The sequence below is a fragment of the Hyperoodon ampullatus genome (assembly GCF_949752795.1).
Source record: "Hyperoodon ampullatus genome assembly, chromosome: 17".
Lineage (NCBI taxonomy): Eukaryota > Metazoa > Chordata > Mammalia > Artiodactyla > Ziphiidae > Hyperoodon > Hyperoodon ampullatus.
This window is the reverse complement of record NC_136930.1, coordinates 76,435,759-76,460,342: the sequence shown is the minus strand read 5'-3', so window position 1 is coordinate 76,460,342 and position 24,584 is coordinate 76,435,759. Positions and strand designations below refer to the sequence as shown.

At 63.1% G+C, this 24,584-nt stretch overlaps 1 protein-coding gene across 3 annotated transcripts in view; it reads right to left on the bottom strand.

Annotated features, from left to right (window-relative positions):
• The window catches only part of ADGRB1 (adhesion G protein-coupled receptor B1), a gene marked incomplete at both ends in the record, with an annotated part of 70,116 nt that overhangs the window by 22,405 nt on the left and 23,127 nt on the right, over nt 1-24,584 (bottom strand). For all 3 annotated transcript variants that reach the window (XM_079722220.1, XM_079722221.1, XM_079722222.1), the window contains 2 exons: nt 443-546; nt 6,610-6,751. In XM_079722220.1, coding sequence (XP_079578346.1) covers nt 443-546; nt 6,610-6,751 — 246 coding nt within the window. The remainder of the gene's footprint in view (nt 1-442; nt 547-6,609; nt 6,752-24,584) is intronic.

Here is a 24,584-nt window from a genome sequence, read left to right as displayed (position 1 = left end):
GGGCTTGGGGAGTGACCTTGCACGTCCACGTGACAGAACAGACAACAGGCAGGCAAGTCGTGATCTTGGGGTCCCCGTGGTCACGGGGCAGGGTGCTCAGCTGGGGAGTGGGCTCAGGGCGCACCTGCCAGCACCTGTGAGCGGTGGTGCGGGCACAGCGCCAGGCAGGAGCCGGCAGGCCTGGCATCGCTGGCCTGCACCTGTGCCCGCACCATCAGTGCCATGCAGCCTCCACGGAACAGCCGCCAGGGAGGGCGGGGTGGTGGTGACGACGGAGTGACAGGCGCTGCTAACTGGGAAGCTGGGGAGGAAGGATGCTGGGTCCCCGCCCCCCACAGCTGCCCTTGATGGGAGAAGGGCTAAGGCTCGACCCCAGCCAGCCCCGTCCTGGGAACTGCCTGCACCGTCCGCTCCCCACCCTTGGCCCCGCTGGAAGCACCACCTCCACACGGAGACGTAGATGATGATGAGCATGAGCAGGGTCAGGGACGACACGCCGCAGCCCACGATGAGCGTCACCGACGGCACGGTCACCTTCTCCATGTTCTGGCGGGTTCCAGGGGCGGGGACAGAGAACAGGGTGAGGGGCCCAGGCAGCCGTGCAGACTGAGGGCCCTGCAGGCTGCGGGGGACGCCGGGGGAGCCTTCCCCCTCCAGCCCTGCCTCCTCCGTAAGCGCCCCTGCCCAGCAGCCCTCGGCCGCCCTCCTGCAGCACTCTGAGCGCCCCCCAACGCCAGCACCTTCTGGCCTGGGCTGTCCCCAGGGAGGGGTCTCCTCCCCTGCTGAGGGCAGGGTCTTTGTCTGTGCCCCGCCCCGGCCCACTGGTAGAATTACAGTTGTGTGCCCAGCCTGGCAATACGCCCCCCACCAATCCCAGGGCAGGACTCCCCCACCCTGAGTCACAGGTGAGGTCACGGAGGCAGCAGGCCCAGCGCCCCGCCACGGACAGCTCTCCCTGGCTCCGTGGCCCTGCAGTTCCAGCCGTGGGCAGAAGCCACCGCTCTCTGAAAGGGGCCCAAAGCTCCAGCTGCATCTAACGGGGCACTCAGCGCCCACCCCTCCAGACCTGGGCCCTCCCTGACACCCGCTCCACCCACAGCCTGCACCAGGCGCTCGTCCACCTCCTCCCTCCGCCAGGCCCCTTCCTCTGGGCTGGCCCTCTGCCCCCCACACCCTCAGGCCAGCCCCCGGGCTCTTCCCCAAGCAGCAGCCACTCTCAGAGTCTCCCATGCCACCCCACCACGGCCCAAGCTGTGTCTGAAGGCCCCAAAGGCCACCAGGCCTGGCCCGCCCTTCAGCTCGTGAGACCACCCCCCCGCACCAGGCTGCCCCCTCGTTCCCACTCAGCGCCTGGCTCAGCCATTCCCTCTGCCAGGATGCCCTGCCCAGCCGTCGCGTGGCAGTGCCTCGGGCCATTCTGGTCTTCACTTGTCCCCTCCCAGAGGGGCCAACGGACCCCACCGCTCCCCACCACGTGGCCCAGTGCAGCCCTAAGCACCGGCTGGTCCTTGCTTACGCATCCCTGCGTGCCCCCCGACGTGACCGTGTGAACCACGGCCACACCACAGCCTAGCGCCCAGCACACACGGCTGGCGGACCGCGTGTGCTTGCTGAGGAATGACCCAGGTCCCTCTGTGTCCAAAACCCAAAGAGAAACGGAGGGACTGGGAGAGCGAGCATCCACTGCTTCCGGGGCTGGAGATGACGGGAGAGCTCGGCCAGGGGACAAGGGGCTTCTCGCGGGCTTCCCCCCACCCAGAGCTGACGCCTTCCTGCCCGTCCCAAGTCTAACTTGGCCGACACCCTTCAGACCCCTGCTGACCCCAGCACGTGGCAGAGCGCGACTCCCACCCACTTCCTAAAGCCACGGTGGCCCTTTCCGCCCTCAGATGGAACCTTCCACCTTCCTAGGGAGCCTAAGGTCCCGGGGCTCCTGCACAGGGCACCCCAGGGCCCACCCCACTTGACACAGCTGCCCCCCCCATCATGGTGACCGTGCTGTGCTCTCCATCCGAGGCCTGGACCGCCCTTCCCCACACCGGAGGCACCACCTCCCGCCCCCAGGCCCCTCTGCTGTCCCTCTGCCCTGTGCCATGGCTGGGGGTGCCTGTCTGTCCCTGCCGCCCGGTCTCCTCATGTCTGTGAGCCCCCCTCCGCCAGGCCTAGCATGGACGCTCGGTCAATGTGACTGGCTGGATGAATGGAGACCAGGAAGGCAGACTCCAGGAAAATCGAGAAAGTCGTTCAAGGTCACCCAGGCAGTCAGCGATCCCTGGGGGCCTGGCCCGGGTGAGGCTCCAGCACAAACTTCTGTGTTTCCATACAGGCAGTTGGAGGGCCCCGGGGAAGGAGGGGGGCTCCGGGTTGCGGCCAGCACCCCTGAACTCACCAGGTAACCTCGGAGGCCCAGCCAGCCACGCAAGTCATGGGTGGCCGAGTAAGTGGCTCAGGCCTGCTTCGTGGCTGGCTCCGGCCCCGACCTCCGTGGCCATCTGCCTCCATCTGCCCTCATTAGGCCTGGCAGCCACATGCCCGCCAGCTCGCCCACCTGCCCTCCCGTGCCCTCGCCCTCCTCTCCGCCTGGCTCATCCGTCACTTCTGACAGCCCTAGCCCTGCAGGTTCTCAACAGTGTGGGGGAGGGAACAGGTAACAGGACTGTGGGCAGGGGTGTCAGGGATCTCGAGGTCTTGTTGGGAGGGCTGGACCGGAGACCTTAAGGGTGTGAGACCGGTCCCAATCCACACAGAGATCAGGCAGAAGCAGGCCGGCCTCCTGCTGGAGACTGGCTCCCCAGCCAGGCTCCGTGCCACCCCAGGGCCTTTGCACGTGCTGGTCCCGCCACCCAGCGCTCTTCCCCTGACCTTCACACGGCTGGCTCTTCTCTCGGCTTGGCTGTCACCTCTGCACAGAGGCTCTCGCTGGACATTCAATCTGAGCCAGCCCCTCATCTCTCTGCCCGTCACCTTGTCTTGAGTCCCTTCAGGGCACCAGCCCCTCCCCCCCCCACCTTTACTTGTTTGTCATTTACGTGGCTGTTGTCTATTTCCACCACGTGAATTCCCTACCTGCAATCTTCTCCCAACTCTTACATGGCTCATGTGCCCTGAACACTGATTTCCTTTCTAGGACGCTGTCTTTATCCCGTCTCCGCTCCAACACCACACGTGGCTCACAGCTACCCACGCGAACGAGCCTTACTCCAACACTGCCTGATCCCTGATCCCGGGCACACGCTGAGCCTTGATTCTGGTCAGATTAGTAGCCCAGTTTTGGGCACATCACAGAAGCGACGCCTCCAACAACTATGCCTTACAGACTGTTTACTACACGCCAGGCTGTGTAGATGCTGTAAATACCTCAACAGGTTCAGTCCCCACCAGGCTCTGAGGCAGGTGGCCTCGCCCCCTCAGATGTGACTCAGAGCAGTTACTCAACCCTCCGTGGTCACAGGCCTGCAGCGGCACAGCCGGGACCTGACACTCTGGCTGCACACAGGGGGTGGGGGGATGCCTGGGTCTCATCTTCCTTCACTCCATGCCCCCCGGGATCTAACCCCTCCCTGGCTCCTGGGGTGTGACCACAGCACCCCTTCTCTTCCGTCCTCTCTGGGGGCCTTGCTCTGGACTCCGGTCCCGAGACCACTCCATACCCCGAGATGCCAGCAGCCTCTGCCTGCTCAGACCGAATCCCCACGCCCCACGCACACACCCAACTCCGCGGGTGGAGACAGGCAGCATCCACCCCCACCCTCAGCCCAGCTCTCCGCTGCCACCACCCCACCTGCTGGTGGGTTATTCCGCCCTCACGCCTGCTGGGATCCCTCCAGGACCCAAGCCCACCACCTCCCAGCCACCGAGCTCCACTGACCTCGGGCTGAAGCTCTAGCTCTCCCGGGCCCTGGCCTCCCTGCAGCGTCCGCGCCCCAGCCCTGCCTGCCCTCTGAGCTCCACCCGATCTCCCGCTTGCTTCTTGCCTTTCTCACCCTCCCTGGGGCGACCATCACTCCTCCCCACCGAGCCTGCTGGGAACTCCTGCTCAGCCCTCAGAGCCCTCCTCCACACCTCCTCCTCGCGCCCGTCTCCCAAGCTACCCCTGGAAGGAAGGAGGCTGGTGCTGAGCCCCCAGAGCACCTCCTCCCTCCAGCCTGGGCTTGTCTCCCTGTCAGATCCCATGCCCCTCGAGGGCCCAGTTGCAAGCACTCAGAGGGGTCGGCACAGCGTGATGGGCTGCAGGACAGCAGTCTCCCTCTCCCTCTCGGCCCCTGCCCACTCAGCATCTCTGGGGCCAGAGCTGGCTGGGAGAAGAGAGGAAGGTGGTGACGGCTCTGAGAGAAGGTGAGCACAGGGGAGCAGCCAAGCCCCCCGCCCCCCGCGCCCTCCCAGCATGCTCCTCTGAGCCACGCCCAGGCCTTCACGGGGTCACAGGATCAGCCAGAGCCCACTACTATGCCATCTGACAGAGGAGGAAACTGAGGCTCCCAGCGGCCAGGCAGCCTGCCCTTGGTCCCATGGCCAGTGGGTGGCTCTGTGGCCACTGACAGCTCCCGATCCCTCGGACTCAGCTGCCTCTTCTGGGATGTGCGGATGGGGTGCCCCGACCTGCCAGCCTGCGTCTCACCCTCCTGTGCAGATCAGGCTGACACCAGATGCCCCTCTGACTGCAGCTGCTGAGCCCCCTGCCAAACAAAGCCTTGAACCCTTCAGAGACCAAAGCTCTGCCTGCCCACCCTGGCACAGGGCTCCCATCCGCGCACCCTCACAGGCACCAGTACAGGTCAGCTCTTCCGAGAAAGGCCCCCTGGGCATCCCACTCCTCCACCCCCGGAGCTCCACCAGCTTCAGCTGCCCACCCCTCCCCCAACATGCTCTCCATGCCAGGTGGCCCCGGGCTCAGCCCCCGAGCGGGATGCCACATTTCGAGGATGCCGTGGCCCTGCCATGCTCCAGGCCCCGTCCAGGAGGGTCCCTGTCAACCGGCGAAGCCCTCGCAGCCACCCGGAGCAGCATGGGGCCATTTCCGTTTTACAGGTGAAGAAACCGAGGCTCAGAGAGACTGAAGGCCAGTCTAGGGTCACCCTGGGTAAGGGACAACCCTGCATTTCAAGGTTCGACGGGCACTGACCTCCTACAGGCCAGACCCTGGGCTGGGAGAGGGCATCTGGGCACGCGTCCCGCTCTGGAGCCCCCCCTGCCCCCCACGGCGGGCCCTGCCCTGCTTGCTCTGGCCTCGCAGGGGACCCAGGAAGTCCCAGCCCCATTGGTTGCTCCCCTGTGCAGAAAGCCGTCTCTTCTGGGGAGCCCCCAGCATGGCCCCGGCTGCTGCCTTCACGGGCCTGCCCCCAGAATCAGCAACACCAACAGTCCTGTCACAGGGACAGCCTGAGGGGGAGGGCACACTGGGATCAGGGCCAAGACCACAGACCCCTGTCCAGCAGAGTCACCCCAAGACTTTGAGCAAGCCCCCCACCCCAAGCCTCGCTTTCCCTGCCTGTCGACAGAAGGGTTAGTGGCAATGACCTCTAAGGTCCTGTCCAGCTCTGACCCTCCAGGGGATCCTGGCGGTCAATATCGCTCTCTCTCCCCACGTCTCAGAGGACAAAGGAGGGGGGGCAGACTGTTCTCAGAGAGGCCTGGAACCATCTTCCACATGGAAACGGGGGTTCCATGAGCAGAGAGCTGTGCCACCCCCATCTGACGAGGGCCAGCCGCCCCAAACACCCCCAAATCGGTGTCCCACTCGCAGTCCGTCCCCCGTATCTGCTGCCTGAGGATCCTTCCACACCAGGCCGGGGCCAGGGGGCTCAATGAGCAAAGACCCCTACCCTTTCCCTCCTCCTCGGGGGGCCTAGTGACCCGGCTGGGGGATCCGGCTTTCCTAGGTCCAGCGAGTGCAGCTTGGCCCTGGGCAAGAGCGCCCACCAGCCCCAGTTGGCCGGCCCCAGCCAGCAAGCTGGCCCCAGATGCTGTCGCCATAGAAACTGGCAGCCCCCACAAGAATCACGAGAACAAAAAGGAGGCCCCTGAGATGATGGGGCCTTCCCGGGGAGGGCTGCCAACCTGGGCCAAGCCCAGCACCCTCTCCACCCCCGGGACCCCTACTAGGGGACGCAGCTGCCTCCAGAGCCCACGGTCCACTTGGGGTGGGTGGGGAAGGACTCCAAGGAAGGTGGCAGCTCCTCCCCCTCTGTCTCCCAGGCAGGCCAGGAGCCTGCCCCCAGCTGGGGGAAGGAACCCCACCAAGTGAAGGTGTCTACCCGCCTCTGCCAGGCCAAGCCTTCCTCCAGCCCCTAGGGCCAGGGCCCAGACTGCCCGGCTCCCCTGAGGACCGGCTCCCTCCAGGGTCCTAGGCCCCCAAAGAGAGTGGGGGGGGACCCACTCACCCATCAGTCACTCTGGGGACCCGGCCCGGCTCCTCCCAGGTCAGTCCCCAACTCCACACCGCCACCCACTCAGCTCCCACCCGCCCTCTCTAGAGGCCCGGGCCCCGCCGGCCAGGCCACGGGGGGCGGCGGGGTGCAGCCGCCCTTCCCCGCGCCGGCCCCGGAAGCCCCCGCCCCGCGCGCCCCCGCCCCGTCCGCCCGCCCGCCGCGCGCCCGGCTGGGGTCTCACCGCGTCGGCGCTGAGCTGAGCTAAGATGGCGAAGGTGGAGAGCCGGTCACAGAGGCAGCGCGTCCGGAGGGCATCGAGGGGAACCGTGCGGCAGCCGCGCCACGACCAGGGCCCGAGCTGCGGGGGGGCGGGGGAGGAGGGTCTGGGGGGCGGGACACACGGGGGGAGGGGAGACAGGGGCGGCGTGAGCGGCTGCCGGCCGCGCCCGGGCCCCGCGTCGCCGGCCCGCGCCCGCACCTGCGCCCGCCGCCGCGCGCGTCCCGCCGGCCCCCGGAGCCCCGCGCCCCATGGCCGCCGCCGAGCCACGGGAGAGCGACTCGCGGGAGCGCGGGCCTGCGGGGCCGGCGGGGTGCCGAGCCCTGGCCCCGCGCCCGGAGAGCGCCCCGCCCCAGCGCCGGGCCGGGAGGGGCGCGTGGGCGCACGTGGAGCCGGGCGCCAGCTTGGGGGGCGCGGCAGCCTGCGGTGCGCGCGCGGGCCGGGGCGGGATGAGGGGCGCCTCTGCGCCTCCGCCCCCAGCCGCCGCGTCGCGCTGGTGACCTTGGGACCGCCCCGCTCCCACAGCCACCTCCCCCGGCCCCGCTAGGCCTTCTCCCCCCCCACCCACCCCCCGGGGTCGGGGAAGCAGCCTGAGCGTGCCCCCTGCCGTCTGACCCAGGGCCCTCCTGCTGTCTGCCGCTCGGGTGGCTCTGGTTCCCTTGAAACCAGCGCATGTTAGGGCCTCAGTGCGCCGGACTGAACTACTCTGCGAACCAGTCGCTGTTGATCTAAGTCCCCCACCCCCATGCCGGCCCACTTGTCTGGCAGCGTCCAGCCAGGCAGGCCCGCAGAAGGTGCCCATGGAGTGCCCTCCCCAGGGCCCTGGGCCTGCAGGCTGGAGGGCTCCAGGCTGAAGAGTCGAGACTGAACCCGCCGTTCGGGAGCCACAGCTGGGAGTGGTCTCCTCCTGACCCCAGGGCCGAAAAAGCCCCCTCGTCCCGCAAATAACTCAGACCCGGTGTCTGCCTCGGGACTTTGGGGGGGAAATTCCAGGTCTCTGCGGCAAGGGTCCACCCCCGGCCCGCCCTAGATCCCTCAGCCCCAGCCCCAGAAGGAGGGAGCTGCAAGGTGCCTTCCAAAGCCTTCAGCCTGTCTCCCCCATCCCAGCCCCTCTGTATGGAAGGCGGGCTGGGGGCTGAGTGGCTCCCACCCTGTGCACTCCCAGGGGAGCCCTGACCCCCACACACTGAGCGGGCATCTCAACACCTGGATTTGCAAGCAACCATCCTGGGCTACCTCCTGGCTGTGTCACCTGGGAAGTCAGCTACCAGCCCTAGCTTCAGTTTCCTCATCTCTAAAATGGGGAGGAGATGGTCGGGAGGATGACGTGGGACACCGTCAAGGCCCCCCCCGTCCCCCAGCCCAGCACCTGCAAGAACGCCTGTAGGAAAGCTTAGGGTCTCAGCTTTGGGCATCCCAGAACCCAGAGCTGCTTCTGTTGAATTTGAGATGTTATACAATCTCCTTTCTGAGCTTCAAGCCTCAGGGGAGAAGGGACACACTCTGGGCCCGCTGGATGCCCTCGAGTCTGCTTTTCTCTCTTCATTTTCCCTCCACGGGGAAGGGCCTGCCCCTGTTTTACAGAGGAGGAGAACTGAGGCCCAAGGTGACAGCTAGGCAGAGGCTAGGCCCTAGCTCCGTGGGGTGCATCAGGGCTCTGTGGCCCCAGAATACCCCCTCCCCCACGCCTGTCTCCCACCCTCTGAAGTGCAGCAAGAGGAGGGGACATCCTGCTCTCTAGCACTGGCCCCCGAGCCCACGGGGGCCAGGGTTTGGGGGGCCCAAAGCTCATCCATCTTAGGGGCCCTCATAAAGAATGCCACGGGAGGGCCCCCGGAGCTTCCACCTCTTTGGCTCCTGACCATGCCTCCGCCTGAGCCTTCCCACCTTGGCCCATCTGAACCCGTGCTGGCCCCGGGAGGAGCTGAGGTGTGCCTGACTACACAGCACAGCAGGGCCCAGGCAGGGCCAGGGCCAAGGCCACAGCCTTGACCGCAGCCCCTGGGATGGAGGCCAGGGGCTCGGCTGCCTGTGTGGTCCCACCTCCCGGGCCGCCGTCCTGCACACCCGGTGTCCCTGGCGTGGAGTGGAGCAGAAGTCAAAACCTATTAAGGCCCTGGTAGAGACCTCTTCTCCCCCGCCTTCCTCTAGAAAAGAAGACCCCAATAACCACAGAACCAGAAACAAGACCTGGGGGATGGAAGGATCAGGAAAGGCAGTGTGGGGCCCTGGAGAGTCCTGGGAGATCCAGCCTGGTCCTCCCGCACCCTCAGCGGGGCTTTATCAAGGCCTCACTCAGCTGTGCTGGGCACATCACACTCCTGTCTCCCCTCATCCCCCAGCACCACGCAGAATGGGCACAGAGTGCTGAGCCCCAGCTGCCCTTGGTCCCTCCCACCCCCAGAGCACCCCATCCTCACGCCTGGGGTGCACGTGCAAGCCACTGACCAGACGCCAAGACGGCCAAGGAAGTGCAGGCCAGAAGTCCCCAAGACCCAGGACGCTCCGGGGAGGAGGCCTGCAGGCTGTTCCGGCCTGGAGACAGCGCCTCCCTCTCTCTCAGGCTTGTCCGCGATATTGGCCACGTGCCCGCTCCTAAGAGCAGGAGTCTGTGGCCGGCCGGTCCTGGGTTCAAATCTCAGCTCTAGTTCTCACAGTCCAGGCACGGACGCTGCCTCAGCCCTCCTACTCTGAGTGGAATGGGGGGGACCCCGAACCCATCTTTCCCGCCCGCTGAAGGCTGCTGGGAGGGTCGGGACGGGACAGCAACCCGCGGGCCGGGGTGACGGGAGCCAGGCCGGCTGGGGCCGGTAGGCTGGCAGGTTCCCAGGCAGCGCTGGCGGGTCTGCAGGGCGCCAGGCTGACAGCTGCTGGCCACCTCCTGGGAGAAGGCCAGCCCAGGCTGCTGGTTAGCCCCACAAGACTCCTGCTATGGGCACTAATTAGCTTATCAGCCTCCCGGGGAGGGGACGACGAGGAGCACTGCCCACTCTGCTGACGGGTGCGGCCAGGGCCTGCCCCTGCAGCCTCAGGCCACGGAGGGCATGAGGAGGCGTCCGCCCCTGGTCCAGGGAACCAACTGCTGGGGCTGGCAGCCTGGGAGGTGGGCAGCTTCTGGGCTCGCCCAGACCCTGCAGGATCTCTGCAGGCTCCCTGGCCTTGGCCTCTCCCCACTCCACGGTCCCCCTGGCTCTGGCCGGCCACTGACACGCGACACAGGGACAGGGACCCTCTCCTCGTCCCCTCCCCCACCTCACCTCAGTATTAATAGCTTCCTGTGCATTTTATCATTTAATCTTTGCAATATTCCTCAACTCAGCTGTGTAGATATAGAAACTGAGGCCCAGAGAAGTGGTATGATTGCCCGAGGCCACGCAGCAAGACAGCAGGAGGGCCAGGATTCCAGGTTTTTATCTGTCTGACCAATCTACAAGGCCTACAGTGTTTGAACCACTGAACTCTGTGGAGCAAATCTGAAAGGGACCCTCAAGGATGGCCCCAGGCCCAGACCAGGTGGAGGGGGGGCCTGCCTAAGGCCCATCCCACACCAGGGCAGAGCTCGGTCAGTGGAGCTTTCCCAGGCCATCAGCTGAGCTTTCTGTGTTGCGCCGGGCATCAGTTGAGGGCTGGCTGGAGCAGGACAGGTGGGCGGTGGCCCTTGACCGGTGGACCCTCACTTGCATCTTAGGCACACCCTGAACTGGGAAAGGTCAGGGGACCCTCAGCCCTCTTTCTTCAGCAAAACCTCTAGGACGTCTCCTCTTATACCCACACATCTGGAAGTTCTTCACCATGTCTGACCGAAATCCTTCCTGCTGCAGGTGACACCTGTTACCATCTCTGCAACACAGGCGGGTCGTTCCCTCCTCACACACACTCCCACATGTGGGAGACCATTGGACCATTGGTCGCCTCTTGACTCAGCTTCAGAAACGTGGAATATCTGGGTCACAGAGCCACGCCCCCCTTCCAGGCCCAGGCCCGAGGAATCTGGGTCAGTGACACCCACCTGCGCCTCCCCACCCCCCAGGTCCAGGGCGAGAGAAGGAGCTGGAGCCGGGGCCCCTGCCAGCACGAGGAGGGTGGGAGCCCCTCCCTGCCTGAGTTGACGGGAGGTTGCAGGGGGCCCTGGGCCCCTCAGATCAGAGCTCCCAGAGAAAGGCTGTGCCTCCCCCATCGACCAGGGCCCCCAGGAAGGTCCAGCCACTGCCCACCCCTCTGCAGGCCACCAGTTCCTCAACACAGGCTCCTCCCACCCTGCTCCTACCAAAGCCCCCAAGTCACCAAACCCAAGGGACAATTTCCCATCCCTTTTGCTCCACTTCTGAGCTCTGAGCTGGCACCCCTGCACACGGGCCCCCGCTGTGCGTTCTGACCCTGAGCTGAGACCTGCGTTGCCTCTGCCGCCCCCCACGCCTTGGGGTCAGTCCTGGATACACCGGGCATCCTCCCTCCACCACCACACCACCCTCATCCACCCACCTCGCTCCCCGGGCAGCTGCCTCCTGCTCCGGCCTCCCCGGCCCCAAGTGCTCCTTGAGAAAGTGTTAGGCCAGTCACCGCCACGGTGAACACCGCCACGGTGAACGCGGCCCCTCCGGTGGCTGTCCGTGCCCTGCACACCGACCAGCTGGGCCCGGCCTGGACGGCTCTGCCTACACGGCCACAGCCACGGGCCAGCGCCCTGGCTCTCACGGCGAGGCCGTCCCTGACCCGTGGCCTCCATCCGCGGGTCCTCCCGCCTCGGCCCAGTTCTCCCGCCACGTGTGATGGCCTGATGCTCCCACCTGCATCCTCCTCTGGGAGGGCAGGACCGGGGCCTGGCTGGCTCAACCCGCTGCCCGCACCCCAGTGGGGTCGGAGTGCTCAGCCAGGACTTGCTATGGGTGGACAAGCAAGGCCCCTCTTTACCGCTCCAACCTGGCGGCAGCCTCCAGGACCCTCCCTCCCTCCTTCCTTCTCATACCTACAGACCCATCAGCAACTGACCTTCCTTGCAAAATGCACTGAGAGTCTCACTTCTGCTCCCCATGCTGTGGTTACCACCCTGGTGGGACCAACCACTGCCAGCCTCCGCCCTGCCCTCCACCGCCTGTCCCCGCGCCACCATTTGAAATATGCCAGGACGCGTCATCCTCTGCTCAAGACCTTCCCCCGGCTGCCTCCTCACTCAGGGACCCACAGCCCCTGGGGACTGGCCACCCCCCCTCCCTGAGCCTCCCCGCTCTCCCCCTTGAGCCTCCCCTCCAGTCACACTCAGACCGTGAAGCCCAGCTCTCCTCAACTCCCGCCCGGTGCAGACCCGCCTCACTCAGCACCTGTGCCAGAGCCACAACCTTATTCTGGTGCCCAGGTGAGGTGGCTCAGAGAAGGCAGCCTGGCCCCCACCCAGCTCAGGAGACCCCGCAGGGGACTTGCCCTGTGGCCCAGGGTGGGTGGAGGCCAAGGCATGTCAGAGGCCCTGGGAGGAGGCTCGGCCTATGGCACCCCTCCGTCCCGGTCCCTGCTGTGCCCGGACGTGCTCGTCCATCCCTGCCCCGGGAGGAGGGGGATGTTCCCACCCTGAGGCCTGGTCCCACCTCTGGGCCAATTCCCTACCGGCCACTCAGAGCTGAGCTGCCTCCCCTGTGAAGTGGGCATAAATCCTCCCCCCACATGCTGTCCAGGGAGACCATAGGGACACAATGCCCAGCACAGGCCCTGGCACACTCGTGGGACATCAGGAGACAGTAACAGAGGGTGGGTGGAGAGCCCCCTGCCAGCCCGCTGAGCCAGGGCCTTCGCTGCATTCAGGATGCCTCCTGTTGGCCCACGAAGCAGGTGCTATTATGGGACTGTGTGCATCAGGGTCCCCTGGGGTTTGATGGGCTAATTCACACTGGAGTGTGAGTGACTCACAGGTGTCCCCCCACACAGCAGAGAGAAGCCAGAGTGGGCACAGCTCACCCCAATGAGGGAACAGGGAGTGGGCAAGGTGCCTCTGCAGGCAGGGGCTTCTAGGAGCCCCTGAAAACTCCTCAGACTGGCCGTCATGCTCCCCAAACCACGCATTCCAGGCACAAGCCCTGCTGAATCACGCTTCACACATCCAGGGTGCCTACCTCCCACCTCCGCCTACTGACCTCTGACCCACAGACCAAGGCTTGTGCTGAGCCTCCTCTTCCAGGGAGCCTGCCTGGATAAGCCATGAGTTCCTGAGCGTTGCACCTGGCTCCTCCAACAGGTCCTACCCTGCCGCCGTGCTGGTGCTCCCTTCTTGGGTCCTACCTCACCCAGCGGCTGGAGCTCATCATGACTCCCAAGCGCGCCCTCACCCCCACTATCCCAGCCCCGGCAGCCCTGCCTGCATGTGCCAGCCCAGAGAAACCACCGGTGACTCAGAACACAGGCGCCCTCTCCTGCCTCCAGGCCTTGATCTTGACCAGTCCCTCTGACCACACACCCGCCTGCCCCCTGGCTGACTCAGCCTCGTCCTTCGGGGCTCCCCCGGGGCATTGCCATCTCCAGGAAGTCTCCTCAACCTCCTGCTCTGTGCCCAACCCCCATCTGGTCACTGGCCTGTGAGAACCCCCAGGGCAAGCCCAGGTCAGCTCCATCCCCTCTTGGTTCAGGGCCTGGGGGCAATGCCTGTGGCCCTGGGGACCCTGGGGGATGGATATCTGCCTGGCCTGGGTCTTGCTGAGTGCATCACCAGGTGAGACCCATGCCCCCTCAGGCCTGTGTCCCTGCCCGTGTGGGGCTGGCTCTTGTGGCACTGATAGTGTCTCAGGCTGTCTCAGCATCCGTGGGGCTGTGACCAGGGCCTCCAGGGCTTCTCACGTTCCCCACGATGCCGATCTCCTGGCTCCCACCTGGCACCAGCCACGCTCTGAGTCAGGGCTTCCGGCCGCAGGCCTGCCCCCAGGCTAGAAACCTGGCCATCCTCAGGGCTCAGCAGCTCTTCGCCTGACCCACCCCACCCAGCTGGGCAAGGCCACCGGGGTCCCTGGAGAGGCTGGGACCCTGAGCTCCCCAGCCTCGCAAGGAAGTCACCTGGCCTGGGAGGGCCAGGGTCCCGCTAAAGCCCAGCCTACCTGCCAACTCCTCCCATCTCAGAGCCCTGCACCCCAGGAACCCTACCTGAGCCCTTTGCCCCTCACTCAGACCTTCGCCTGGTGCACCTCTGGCCCAGCTCTGTCCAGCCTTCACCTACCCCTGCCAGCTGAGGGGCCAGCGCCTCGACACCCCACCCCCTCACGCTCCAGCCGCTGGTGCAGCTGGGGGTCCGGCTGCTCCATCACTCACTCATTCAGCAAGCGCGTCCCTTGCCCGCCTGCTCAGGCCCTGTGCTGGGCACTGGGCGCCTCCACAAGCACATCCCTGGCTCCAGGAGATCCCAAACCTCACCACCCTCAGCTGGCCCAGCTTTGCCTCCTCCAAGACACCCTCCCAGACTGCGTGGCCTCGTGAGCGCTCCCCTCTGCCCTCCACCCCACCCTCTCATCTCCTTGGGCTGGCATCTGACCCTGTCTGCTGCAGTCTACCTCCAAAACTGTGCCATGGGAGCGCCCTGGTTCCCATGGGGGGGCTTCAAATACCCCAAAGAGCTGAGACCACCACCACCTTCACTGTCAGCACAACCTCCACCCACATGGCCGTCACTGAAACTACCACCAACATCAGTAACATCACCATCGCCATCACCACCAACACCATCAACATCAATACCAGCACCATGTATTAGAGAACTGCAAATCGAAACTGCAGTGAGGTATCACCTCACACTGGTCAGAATGGCCATCATCAAAAAATCCACAAACAACAAATGCTGGAGAGGGTGTGGAGTAAAGGGAACCCTCCTGCACTGTTGGTGGGAATGTAAATTGATACAGCCACTATGGAGAACAGTATGGAGGTTCCTTAAAAAACTAAAAATAGAACTACCATATGACACAGCAATCCCACTCCTGGGCATATACCTGGAGAAAACCATAATTCAAAAAGACACATGCACCCCAATGTTCACTGCAGCACGATTTACAATAGCCAGGACATGGAAGCAACATAAATGTCCATCAACAGAGGAATGGATAAAGAAGATGTGGCACATATATACAATGGAATATTACTTACCCATAGAAAGGAACAAAATAGGGCTGTTTGCATGGGCTTCCCTGGTGGCGCAGTGGTTGAGAGTCCGCCTGCCGATGCAGGGGACGCAGGTTCGTGCCCCGGTCCGGGAAGATCCCACATGCCGCGGAGCGGCTGGGCCCGTGAGCCATGGCCGCTGAGCCTGCACATCCGGAGCCTGTGCTCCGCAATGGGAGAGGCCACACAGTGAGAGGCCCGCATACCGCAAAAATAAATAAATAAATAAATAAAATTAAAAAAAAAATAGGGCCGTTTGCAGAGATGTGGATAGACTTAGAGACTGTCATACAGAGTGAAGTAAGTCAGAAAGAGAAGAACAAATATCATATAATATTGCTTATATGAGGAATCTAGAAAAATGGTACAGATGAACTTATTTGCAAAAACAGAAGTAGAGACACAGATGTCCAGAACAAACTTATGGAAACCAAGGGGGAAAGAAGGGGTGGGATGAACTGGGAGATTGGGATTGACATATACACACTACTATGTATACAATAGATAACTAATGAGAACCTACTGTATAGCACAGGGAACTCTACTCAGTGCTCTGCGGTGACCTAAATGGGAAGGAAATCTAAAAAACAGGGGATATATGTATACATATAACGGATTCACTTTGCTGTACAGCAGAAACTAACACAACAGTATAAATCAACTATACTCCAATAAAAACTAATAAAAAATACAATTACTACATTGAAAAAGAAACAGCATTACATTATCAACAGCCCCCCCACCAGCATCAAGAATGACACAATAATAACACCACCATCAACATCATCAGACCATCATTACCACTACATCACCACCACTGCCACCACCAACACCACCAATACCATCATCAGTACCACTACCACTTCCACTCCATCACCACCATCCCCACTACCAACACCACCATCGTCACCACCACCACCACCATTATGTTATCAACAGCATCATTACTACCATCCTCACCATCATCTCCACTACCAACGCCATCATCATCACCAACACTAACAGCAGCAACAATAACACGACCATTATTACCACCATTGCCACCACCACCACCAATCATACCATCAGCAACACTGCCATTGCACCAATATCATCACCACCACCACCATCAGCATCATCACTACCATCAACAACACACCATTTCCAGTGCTATAACTCTCACCACCAATACTACCACCATCAACAGCACAGTCATCACTACCGTGTCACCACCATTTCTCCATCTTTTGGGTCACCACAATTACATGATCACCATGGTCACCAGCATCACCTCCGCTGTTAGCAATATCACCATGACTGCCATCACCTCTGAACCAGCACCATGTCTGTGGACCGACACTAGCTGGTAACCCCCATCACCAACATTCAACTCGCCATGTCCAGGGCACCATGTAGGTGGAGCCCATCTTGCAGGAGGCCTCACCACCAACCCCATCAATCATGATGGGCTGAACCCAGGCAACCACGCCATCGCCATTATCCATCCCCCCCCGACCACACCCCACCCTCCAGGCATCTCCTAGCTCACCTGCCTCCCAAGATGAACCTCAAGTTTGTTTCATCATCCCCCGTTTTCAGGTGCCTCTGCACCAAGGCCAAGAAAGGGTAATGGACACCCACGGTCACCCTGCCCTCCCTGCCGAGTTTTCCTGTGTCTACCCCACATCTTGCCCTCCCGCATCCCTAGGCAGCTCGCTGCAGAGATGAGGACACTGGTCCCTGCCCTCCCAATACCACACCAGCAAACCACCGAGCCGCCTGGCAAGCTGGGGTTTTGATTAAGACTTTTCTGCCTCAGGAAACTAGCGACTGCACACCCCGAGTGGAGGGAAGCAAGTGTCTCGAGGGAGGAGGGTCACCGTGCGCCCTCCAGGCCCGTCCCAGTGGCAGGGACCCCGCAATCCCCCAGCCCTGTCCTCACCAAGCCTCTTCAAGATCACTGGGGCCATCCAAGTTCAGGGCTTTGCAGGGTCAGGACCCGCAAGCTGGCTGTGTGACCCGTGCAAGCCTCTCCACCACTCTGAGCCTCAGGCTTCTTGTGTGAGGTCTGGGGCCTGGTCTGAACTTGGAATGAGCTTTTGGCAGAAGGACCAGGCCCAGAGCAGGTGCCCAGGAAGTGTCACTCTGTTGTTCCAAAACCCAGCCCCATTCTGCCTGTGCTTGATTACCTCAAGGCCAGAGAGCTCACCCCTCTCTGCTCCTAAAAAGAGGAGCTGGCGGAGGCCCCCAGGACCACCTCTCACTGGGCCACTTGTACCCCAGCACCCCAAATGCTCTCTGCCTCGGTGCCTTTGCACATACTGTGCCTTGGGCTTGGGGGGCCTCTACTACCCTCCTGCCCCGGGACTCCAGCTCACCCTTCACAACCAGCCCAAGCTCCCCCTCCCCAGGAAGCCCACTCCTAGAGGTGGCCCCTTATTCCCAGCACATGGGGCAGCCGTGCTCTATCCCCCTGCCCCCTGAGAGCACATGCTTTGCTTGAGTGGCTCACTGCTGTCCCCCCACAGGCTTCTTGGAACGGGGTGGGGGGAGGTAACGACAGCATCTACTTGCTGAGCCTTTCCTGGTCCAGATCCTTAACACATCATCTCATCAAGGAATCACAGCCGCCCCTTGGACAGATGCGGAAACTGAGGCTCAAGGAGGCGAAAGGGCTTGCCCACAGTCACCCGTCAGTGAGAACAGGGCCAGGATTGGCGTCCAGGCTGGAGGTCAGAGCTCTGCTCCGCTCCCCAGGTCACACAGGGCCCGGGACACGTGCCTGGTGAAGCACCTCCCCGTTTGACACGACCAACCGTGCAGGGAGCGGAGGGAATGACACTGTGACACTGTGGGAGGAGCCAGGGCAAAGGCCTGGCAGCCCGGGGCGTGCGGGCCCGGGGAGCGGTGAGCGAGACCCCGGGAGGACGCGAGGCAGACGGGGCCCTGCGGGAGGTGGCAGGGTCTGGGCAGGGGCAGCCCCCGCACTGACCCCTCCTCCTGGGAGGACGAAGGGGGCCCCAGCGCCGGGCGCGGGTGAGTGCTCAACCGAGGGCTGACGTCACTATGAAGACACAGAGCTCGGGAACGTCGAAAACAGAAGGATAGACAGACAGACATGAAATCCCTGCCAGGGGCGGCCTGAAGTACCTCTGCTCCAGCCAGGCCGGGTCCTTCCCGGAGAGGCCCCTGCGCTGTCCTCACCTGCGCCCTCCCTGCACCAAGTGGCCCAACGAGGCAGCTGTCCCCCTCCCCCTAGGCAGCCCCTCTTGGAGCCCCCAGGTCCCAGTGGAGGAGGGAACTGAGCACCCTCCCCCTTTCCTGGCACTGCCCCGTGCGCTCAGGGCCCGTGGGCGCCCCCTCCTCCCTGAGGGCAACGCCAGGCTCTCCCCCAATGCCGCCATCACCAGTGCGGGCACAGGAGGCAAGGAGGAGGCGAGGCCTTGAAGGGGCCCTGGCGGTGCCACACTCTGCTGACCCCTCGGCCACTTGACCAGGGAAGACAACGTGCTTGACTCAACCTGCCCCCACCCGCAGCTGCCCGGTGCACCCTGGCACCCTCCCAACACCGAGCCACCCAGCACTGCCCGGCGTGGCCCCCGCTCCCGTCCAGCAGCCCCCGGGAGCTCAGGGCTGGCCACATCCTGTGCCTCCATGGACACCACACTCCTAGGGGTGCGCACCCACACCCCTGACACAGGGGCACCCAGACACACGGGGCCCCGCAGAGGTGGGAAAGCACAGGGACGGGACGCAGCTGGACACATCCAGCGGGAGAATCGTGGACCCTGCCTCCGCCCTGGAAAGCCCCCCACGCTCAGGCGCCCCCCCCCGACCCTCGAGCACATGTCTGTGATGCCCCCAGCGTGCTCCTGGCACCGGACCCTGCCCCCCTCCCCAGACGCGCCTCACCAGGGTGCCACTGGCCAAGCAGTGCTCTTTCCAGCAGGAAGAAACAGAGGGCGAGAGGGCAGGGGCCGTTAGACTAAGCCCTCCCGAGGGCCTCCGGTGTACCCAGCGGGGGGGGGAGGTGGCACGCTGGATGAGGAGACCCAGGCCCTGCACGCCGCGGGCCTCACACTCTGCTGGGGGAACAAACATGCAGGTACACGGAGTTGCTGCAAATGGGGGTCAGAGCTGGGAGGAAGGGGACAGAGCTGGGGATGTAGAAAAACAGGCAGAAAGGCCTCCAGGAGCAGGTGGCTTTTGAGGCTGGAGAAGAGGGCACGGGGACCATGGACAAAGGCGCCAAGTGTTCCAGCTGGCACCAAAGAGGGGAGTGGCAAGGGGACCCATGGGGCGGCCGGCGGTGGCTGCGGAGCTGGGCTGCCAGCAGGGCAGTGGGGACGCTCACGGCCCCAGGTTCAGTGCACCGCTGCTGTCCCTGGGCCGTGACCTCATGGCTGTCTGTCCCTTCCAGCTCCCAAACCCGGCAGGGGACGGGCAGGCCCGGGGCTCAGACGCCCCTCGAAGAGAGGGCAGGCCCACCGTGGGCCTCTGCCAGCCCCCCTGGTGCCCAACGAGGCGGCTCAGAGAAGGGACGGGCGCTGGGGAAGGGGCTGGGCTGAGTCCAGAGCAGAGGCTAGGACGGGTGGGCGGTCTCGCCTCTGGGAGCAGCTCTGCACCCCTCCCCCAGCCCCCATCCAGGTGGGGGGAACAGAGCATGTCCCCCCACCTCCCTCCCGTGCTCACTGATGACGTGGATCCCGAGGCCCTACCCAGGCCACCAGGGAGGCCTTCTGTGTCGAGCCCGTCTCCTACCCTATCCCCCTCCTTGTCCCCCTCAGCCGGCCTCCTCTGCCCCCATCAGGAACCAGCCGGCGTGGGAGAAACTGGGCTGGGAACCGGCGCTGACAGCGACCTGGGGACCCTGCCAAGACTCCCTTCCGCTTGCCCCCCTCGGCCTGGCCCCTCACTGCCCTCTCCTAGGAAACCAAGGATGGGGGAGGAGCAAGACTCTTAAAGGGACCAGGACACGGACTTGGGCAAGGACCCCAGGGAGGGGGCTGGACCTGGGTCCTCAGCGTCCCCCAGGACAGCTGCACCCAGCAGGGCTGGGGGTCGGCACGGGCGGGGAGAGAGCGCAGACTCGCAGGACCCACGGGGCGACCCTGGGCTTGTCACTCTGGGCCCCGGTCCTCAGCCGGACTGAGAAAGCTTGTGTGAGTAAATGAGAGGGTTCTAAGGGTGCCTGGAGTGGGCTCAGGCTTCGGGAAAGGACCCCACAGACTCTGCGGCAACATCACGCCCTCCACCAGCCTGTCCCAGTGTCTGCTCTGCCGGATCAAGTTACAGAGTAAGGGTGCCAAGCACCCCAACCCGACTGGAGAGGAGGCTGCTGCAGGACTTCTCAGAGCCTTCATAGCTGACTCGAGTGTGGACCCGGGAGCACAAGACACAGTGGGCATAGAACCCTGCCCTCCCTGGAGCCCACGCGGGACTGGTATCGGGCAAAACACCTCCCAAAAGAAACGCTGGCGTAGCAGGACGAGCACCGTGGAGCGCATCTGGCCCAGGCCTGGCCTGTCCTGACGTCCCCACACTGGGCCTCAGCTACACCATTTTCAAGTGAGGGCAGAGCAAATGATTTCTGAGGATTTGCCAGCTCTGACTTTTATGCTCTATGTAACTCTTGGCTGTTTTTAAAAAGGAAACTGCAGGGCTTCCCTGGTGGCGCGGTGGTTGAGAGTCCGCCTGCCAATGCAGGGGACACGGGTTTGTGCCCCGGTCCGGGAAGATCCCAAGTGCCGCGGAGCGGCTGGGCCCATGAGCCATGGCTGCTGAGCCTGCGCGTCCGGAGCCACAGCAGTGAGAGGCCCGCGTACCGCAAAAAAAAAAAAAAGAAACTGCAAAACATTTGCAGCTTCTACGAGTGAAAGATCCAGGGAGCTGTCCTTTCAGAACCACAGAACTTAACTCCAGGGATGTGCTCCTGGCCTTCATCAACCCCCATCACACACCAGCCCATCCTCCCTGCACCCATCCCCCATCCCCCCACCCATCCTCCACCCCCCTAAACACTTGAGAATTCTGCAAAGTCCCCCTTCCCTCCTCAACAGCCCTGCTCCCAAGGCCCTCACTGCCACCGGTCGGGCTGGCGTAGGTGGGTGGGGGTGAGGGACGGCCTTGAGCCCCGCTGTGAGCAGTCGCTATAGATGTTGAGTCTGTGTGTGTGTGTACAACTGGGGGCGAGGCAGTAGAGGGTCTGCCCTGTGGGTGGACGTCTCTGACTCAGACTTTCCAAGACGCCTGTGTCACATGGTTGACTGTTACGTGTGGCTGGAAGAGGAGGCAGCCCTCCACGCACATGACACGTGAACAACTATATGTGAACATGCATGAGTGACTCCAGATGAGACACGGGGTAGGGCTCAGCGTGGGACCAGGGTCAGGGCTGAGAGTGTGACCAGGGTCAGAGCTGAGAGTGTGACCAGGATCAGGGCTGAGGGTGTGACCAGGGTCAGGGCTGAGAGTGTGACCAGGGTCAGGGCTCAGAATGGGACCAGGGTCAGGGATCAGAGTGTGACCAGGATCAGGGCTGAGAGTGTGACCAGGATCAGGGCTCAGAATGGGACCAGGGTCAGGGATCAGAGTGTGACCAGGGTCAGGGTTCAGCGTGTGACCATGGTCAGGGCTCAGTGTGTGCCCAGGGTCAGGGCTGAGAGTGTGACCAGGGTCAGGGTTCAGCGTGTGACCAGGGTCAGGGATCAGAGTGTGACCAGGGTCAGGGCTCAGAGTGGGACCAGGATCAGGGTTCAGCGTGTGACCAGGGTCAGGGTTCAGCGTGTGACCATGGTCAGGGCTCAGTGTGTGCCCAGGGTCAGGGCTGAGAGTGTGACCAGGATCAGGGCTCAGAATGGGACCAGGGTCAGGGCTCAGCGTGTGACCAGGGTCAGGGTTCAGCGTGTGACCATGGTCAGGGCTCTGTGTGTGACTAGGGTCAGGGCTGAGAGTGTGACCAGGGTCAGGGCTCAGAATGGGACCAGGTTCAGGGCTCAGCGTGGGACCAGGGTCAGGGCTGAGAGTGTGACCAGGGTCAGGGCTTAGAGTGTGACCATGATCAGGGTTCAGTGTGTGACCAGGGTCAGGGCTCAGTGTGGGACCCCGGTCAGGGCTCAGCGTGGGACCAGGACAAGGGCTCAGTCTGGGATTGGGAATCTAGGCTCCTTCAGTGACCAGGGCCCAGTCATGGGTCAGAAGATCACTACTTCTCAGCTGATGGTCACTGATGGCTCTCACCCCCCACTGGCACTCCCCACCCCCACACACAATTCTGCAGCCACGTGAGACCCTTTCTCATCCAAACACACACAAACACAAGCCCACACCAGCACAGACTTGATCTCTGGGCACACTGGTGGAAACAGACCTGGAGCCCTGTCCCTGGTCTCCATTTCAGCTCACCTGGGAAACCCTTGGCTCCTTTGAGCCCATTTGCGTGAGAAGCGGCCCCGCCCTGCGGTGGAAGGAGGTGCTGTCCCGCACAGAGCAGGGGGGAGGGCGGGGGGGGACAGAGCCAGCCCCCTTCCCCCCGTGGCCCCTCTCCCACTGTCAGCCTCGGGGTCCCAGGCTGTCCAGCTCTGGATCAGATGCCTCAGTCCCCACTCTGAGCTGGACCACAGTCCTGGAGCCTCAGATTCCCCAGAGGTAATAGGAACAGTCAGCAGGGCTCCCAGGGCTGCACCCAGGACTGAACAGGGAGCTTGTGGGCAAAATGCGTTTCAGGGGGCTTCAAACACAGCACAGCTTTTGTCACCTTCCCTCTGTCCTCGGGGCCCTGGACCGAGGTGCAGAGACCTTACAGTCTCATCTATCCAGAGGTGACCAGCAGTGGGCAAAGCAGGCCTGGGGCAGTGGGTGGGCTCCCCACACCTGAGAGAGGAAGGGCAAGTGGAGGCCACAGCCAGGGGTGAGCACCCCACGGACCTGGCCGCTGTCCTTTCCCCCACTCTGCTCTCACATGCAAGCAGGCAGACTCCGCCACGGGGATGGAAGGCTGAGGCTTCTGGAGGGTGGAATCTGCCCCAGACTATGCAGCCCCAAAGGACAGTGAACTTGACACTGGGCTGGCCAGACCTCTCACAACCTGCTGCCCTGGGAGAGCAAAGGGGATGGGTCCACCTCTCTGGAAAGCAATTTACTACCAAGACCTTGAAACGGTCTGGGGGACTCAAAGCCAAGGAAATAACCAGAAAGGTGAGCAGCGCTGTCCAAGCAAGGATGCTGGGGCACTGGGTGAACCGGGCACCACCAGGGAGCTGTGGGCAGCCTTTGAACAGCCTGTTGGGAGGATTTCTGGGCTGTGGGGAGGGGCTTGTGCTGACATCGGGGATGGACTGCAGCCGCTGCACAACCTCCCACGATGGCTAGGGGGGCCAGCCTGGGTACTGTGAGAACTTTCTTGTTTTTTCTTTTTTCACCCTTTTCTGATACCCCATTTTTTACGAAGAGTTTATGCCGCTTGCGAAATCCAGAGAAAAACAGTCGACAACAACCCAAGCCAGAGGGCCAGTTTCCCAGGGTTACAGGGTCCGCCCGAGCTCTCCCCCAGCCCAGCTCCCGGCCCCAGACCCTGTCCTCACACCCTCAGAGCCAGAGTGGGAAAGGGCAGTGCAGTCTGCCCTATGGCCCTGCACACTCCCTGCACACACGGGGCCTTTGCACTGCCTGTTCCTTCTGCCAAAATGCTTGTCCCCAGACACCCACGTGTACAGTGCTGTGTCAGGCCTCTGCTCAAACACCACCCTAGAGAGGTTTCTGTGAACCTGCTCTGAAAGGCACCTCGCCCCACCTGCCACTAGATCCACTGCCTCCACTTCTTGGCACGTGGCACGCCCTGACAGTTTCACAGGGATCTATACGTTCCTAACTTCCTGTTCCTACTCATCAGGCACAGGAGGAGGCTGAGGGCCAGGACCTTGTAGAGGAGTGCTTGTCAGTGGTCAGTAATCACCGGGGGATAGGGTGGGCGGGTGGGTAGATAGGTGGGTGGGTGGATGGATGGATGGATGGGTGGATGGATGGATGGGGGGGTGGATGGATGGGTGGGGGGGGTGGATGGGTGGATGGGTGGATGGATGGATGGATGGGGGTGGGTGGGTGGATGAGTGAGTGGGTGGGTAGATAGGTGGGTGGGTGGGTGGATGGGTGGGTGGATGGATGGGGGGTGGATGGATGGATGAGTGAGTGGATAGGTAGATAGGTGGGTGGGAGGATAGGTAAGTGGGTAGATAGACGGATAGAAGGGTGGGTGGGTGGATGGATAGATGAATGGGGGATGGGTGGATGGATGGGTGGGTGGATGGGTGGGTGGAGGATGGATGGATACATGATGATCACATCCCTCCCTGGCAGTTTCCATAGTTCCAACACACTGCCCCTACAAACTGGTCCCATGGCCCTTGCAGCCTCCCCGCACCCCTGCGCCTCTCTAGCTGCCTGTTCTTCCCGGCCACGCCTCATGTTCCCCCTGTACCTTCCGAGCTCCACACCTTTGCTCAAACTGTGCTTCTGCCCGAGACCCTACCTCGCGTTCTCTGCAGGGAAAAGGTGTCCTCCTTGAGTGTCAGCCACTCCGGAGCCTCCCCTGACCTCCCGGGACGCAACTCCGTCACTGCACTGCCCGTAGTACGAGGGACTCGCCGCATGTACCCCTGGCCTAGGTGCTGGCCTGAGGACTGGCGGTGCCAGGGCTGAGGGAGGCGGGTGGTGACAATGACATGCAGCTCTCTGACCACCCCCTCCTCAACGGATAGCAAACCCCTTGGGGGGAAGGCCCAGCCCTCCCCAGGCCCACCTGGCCCATCAGGATCCAGACATTAAGCTCTCTCCTG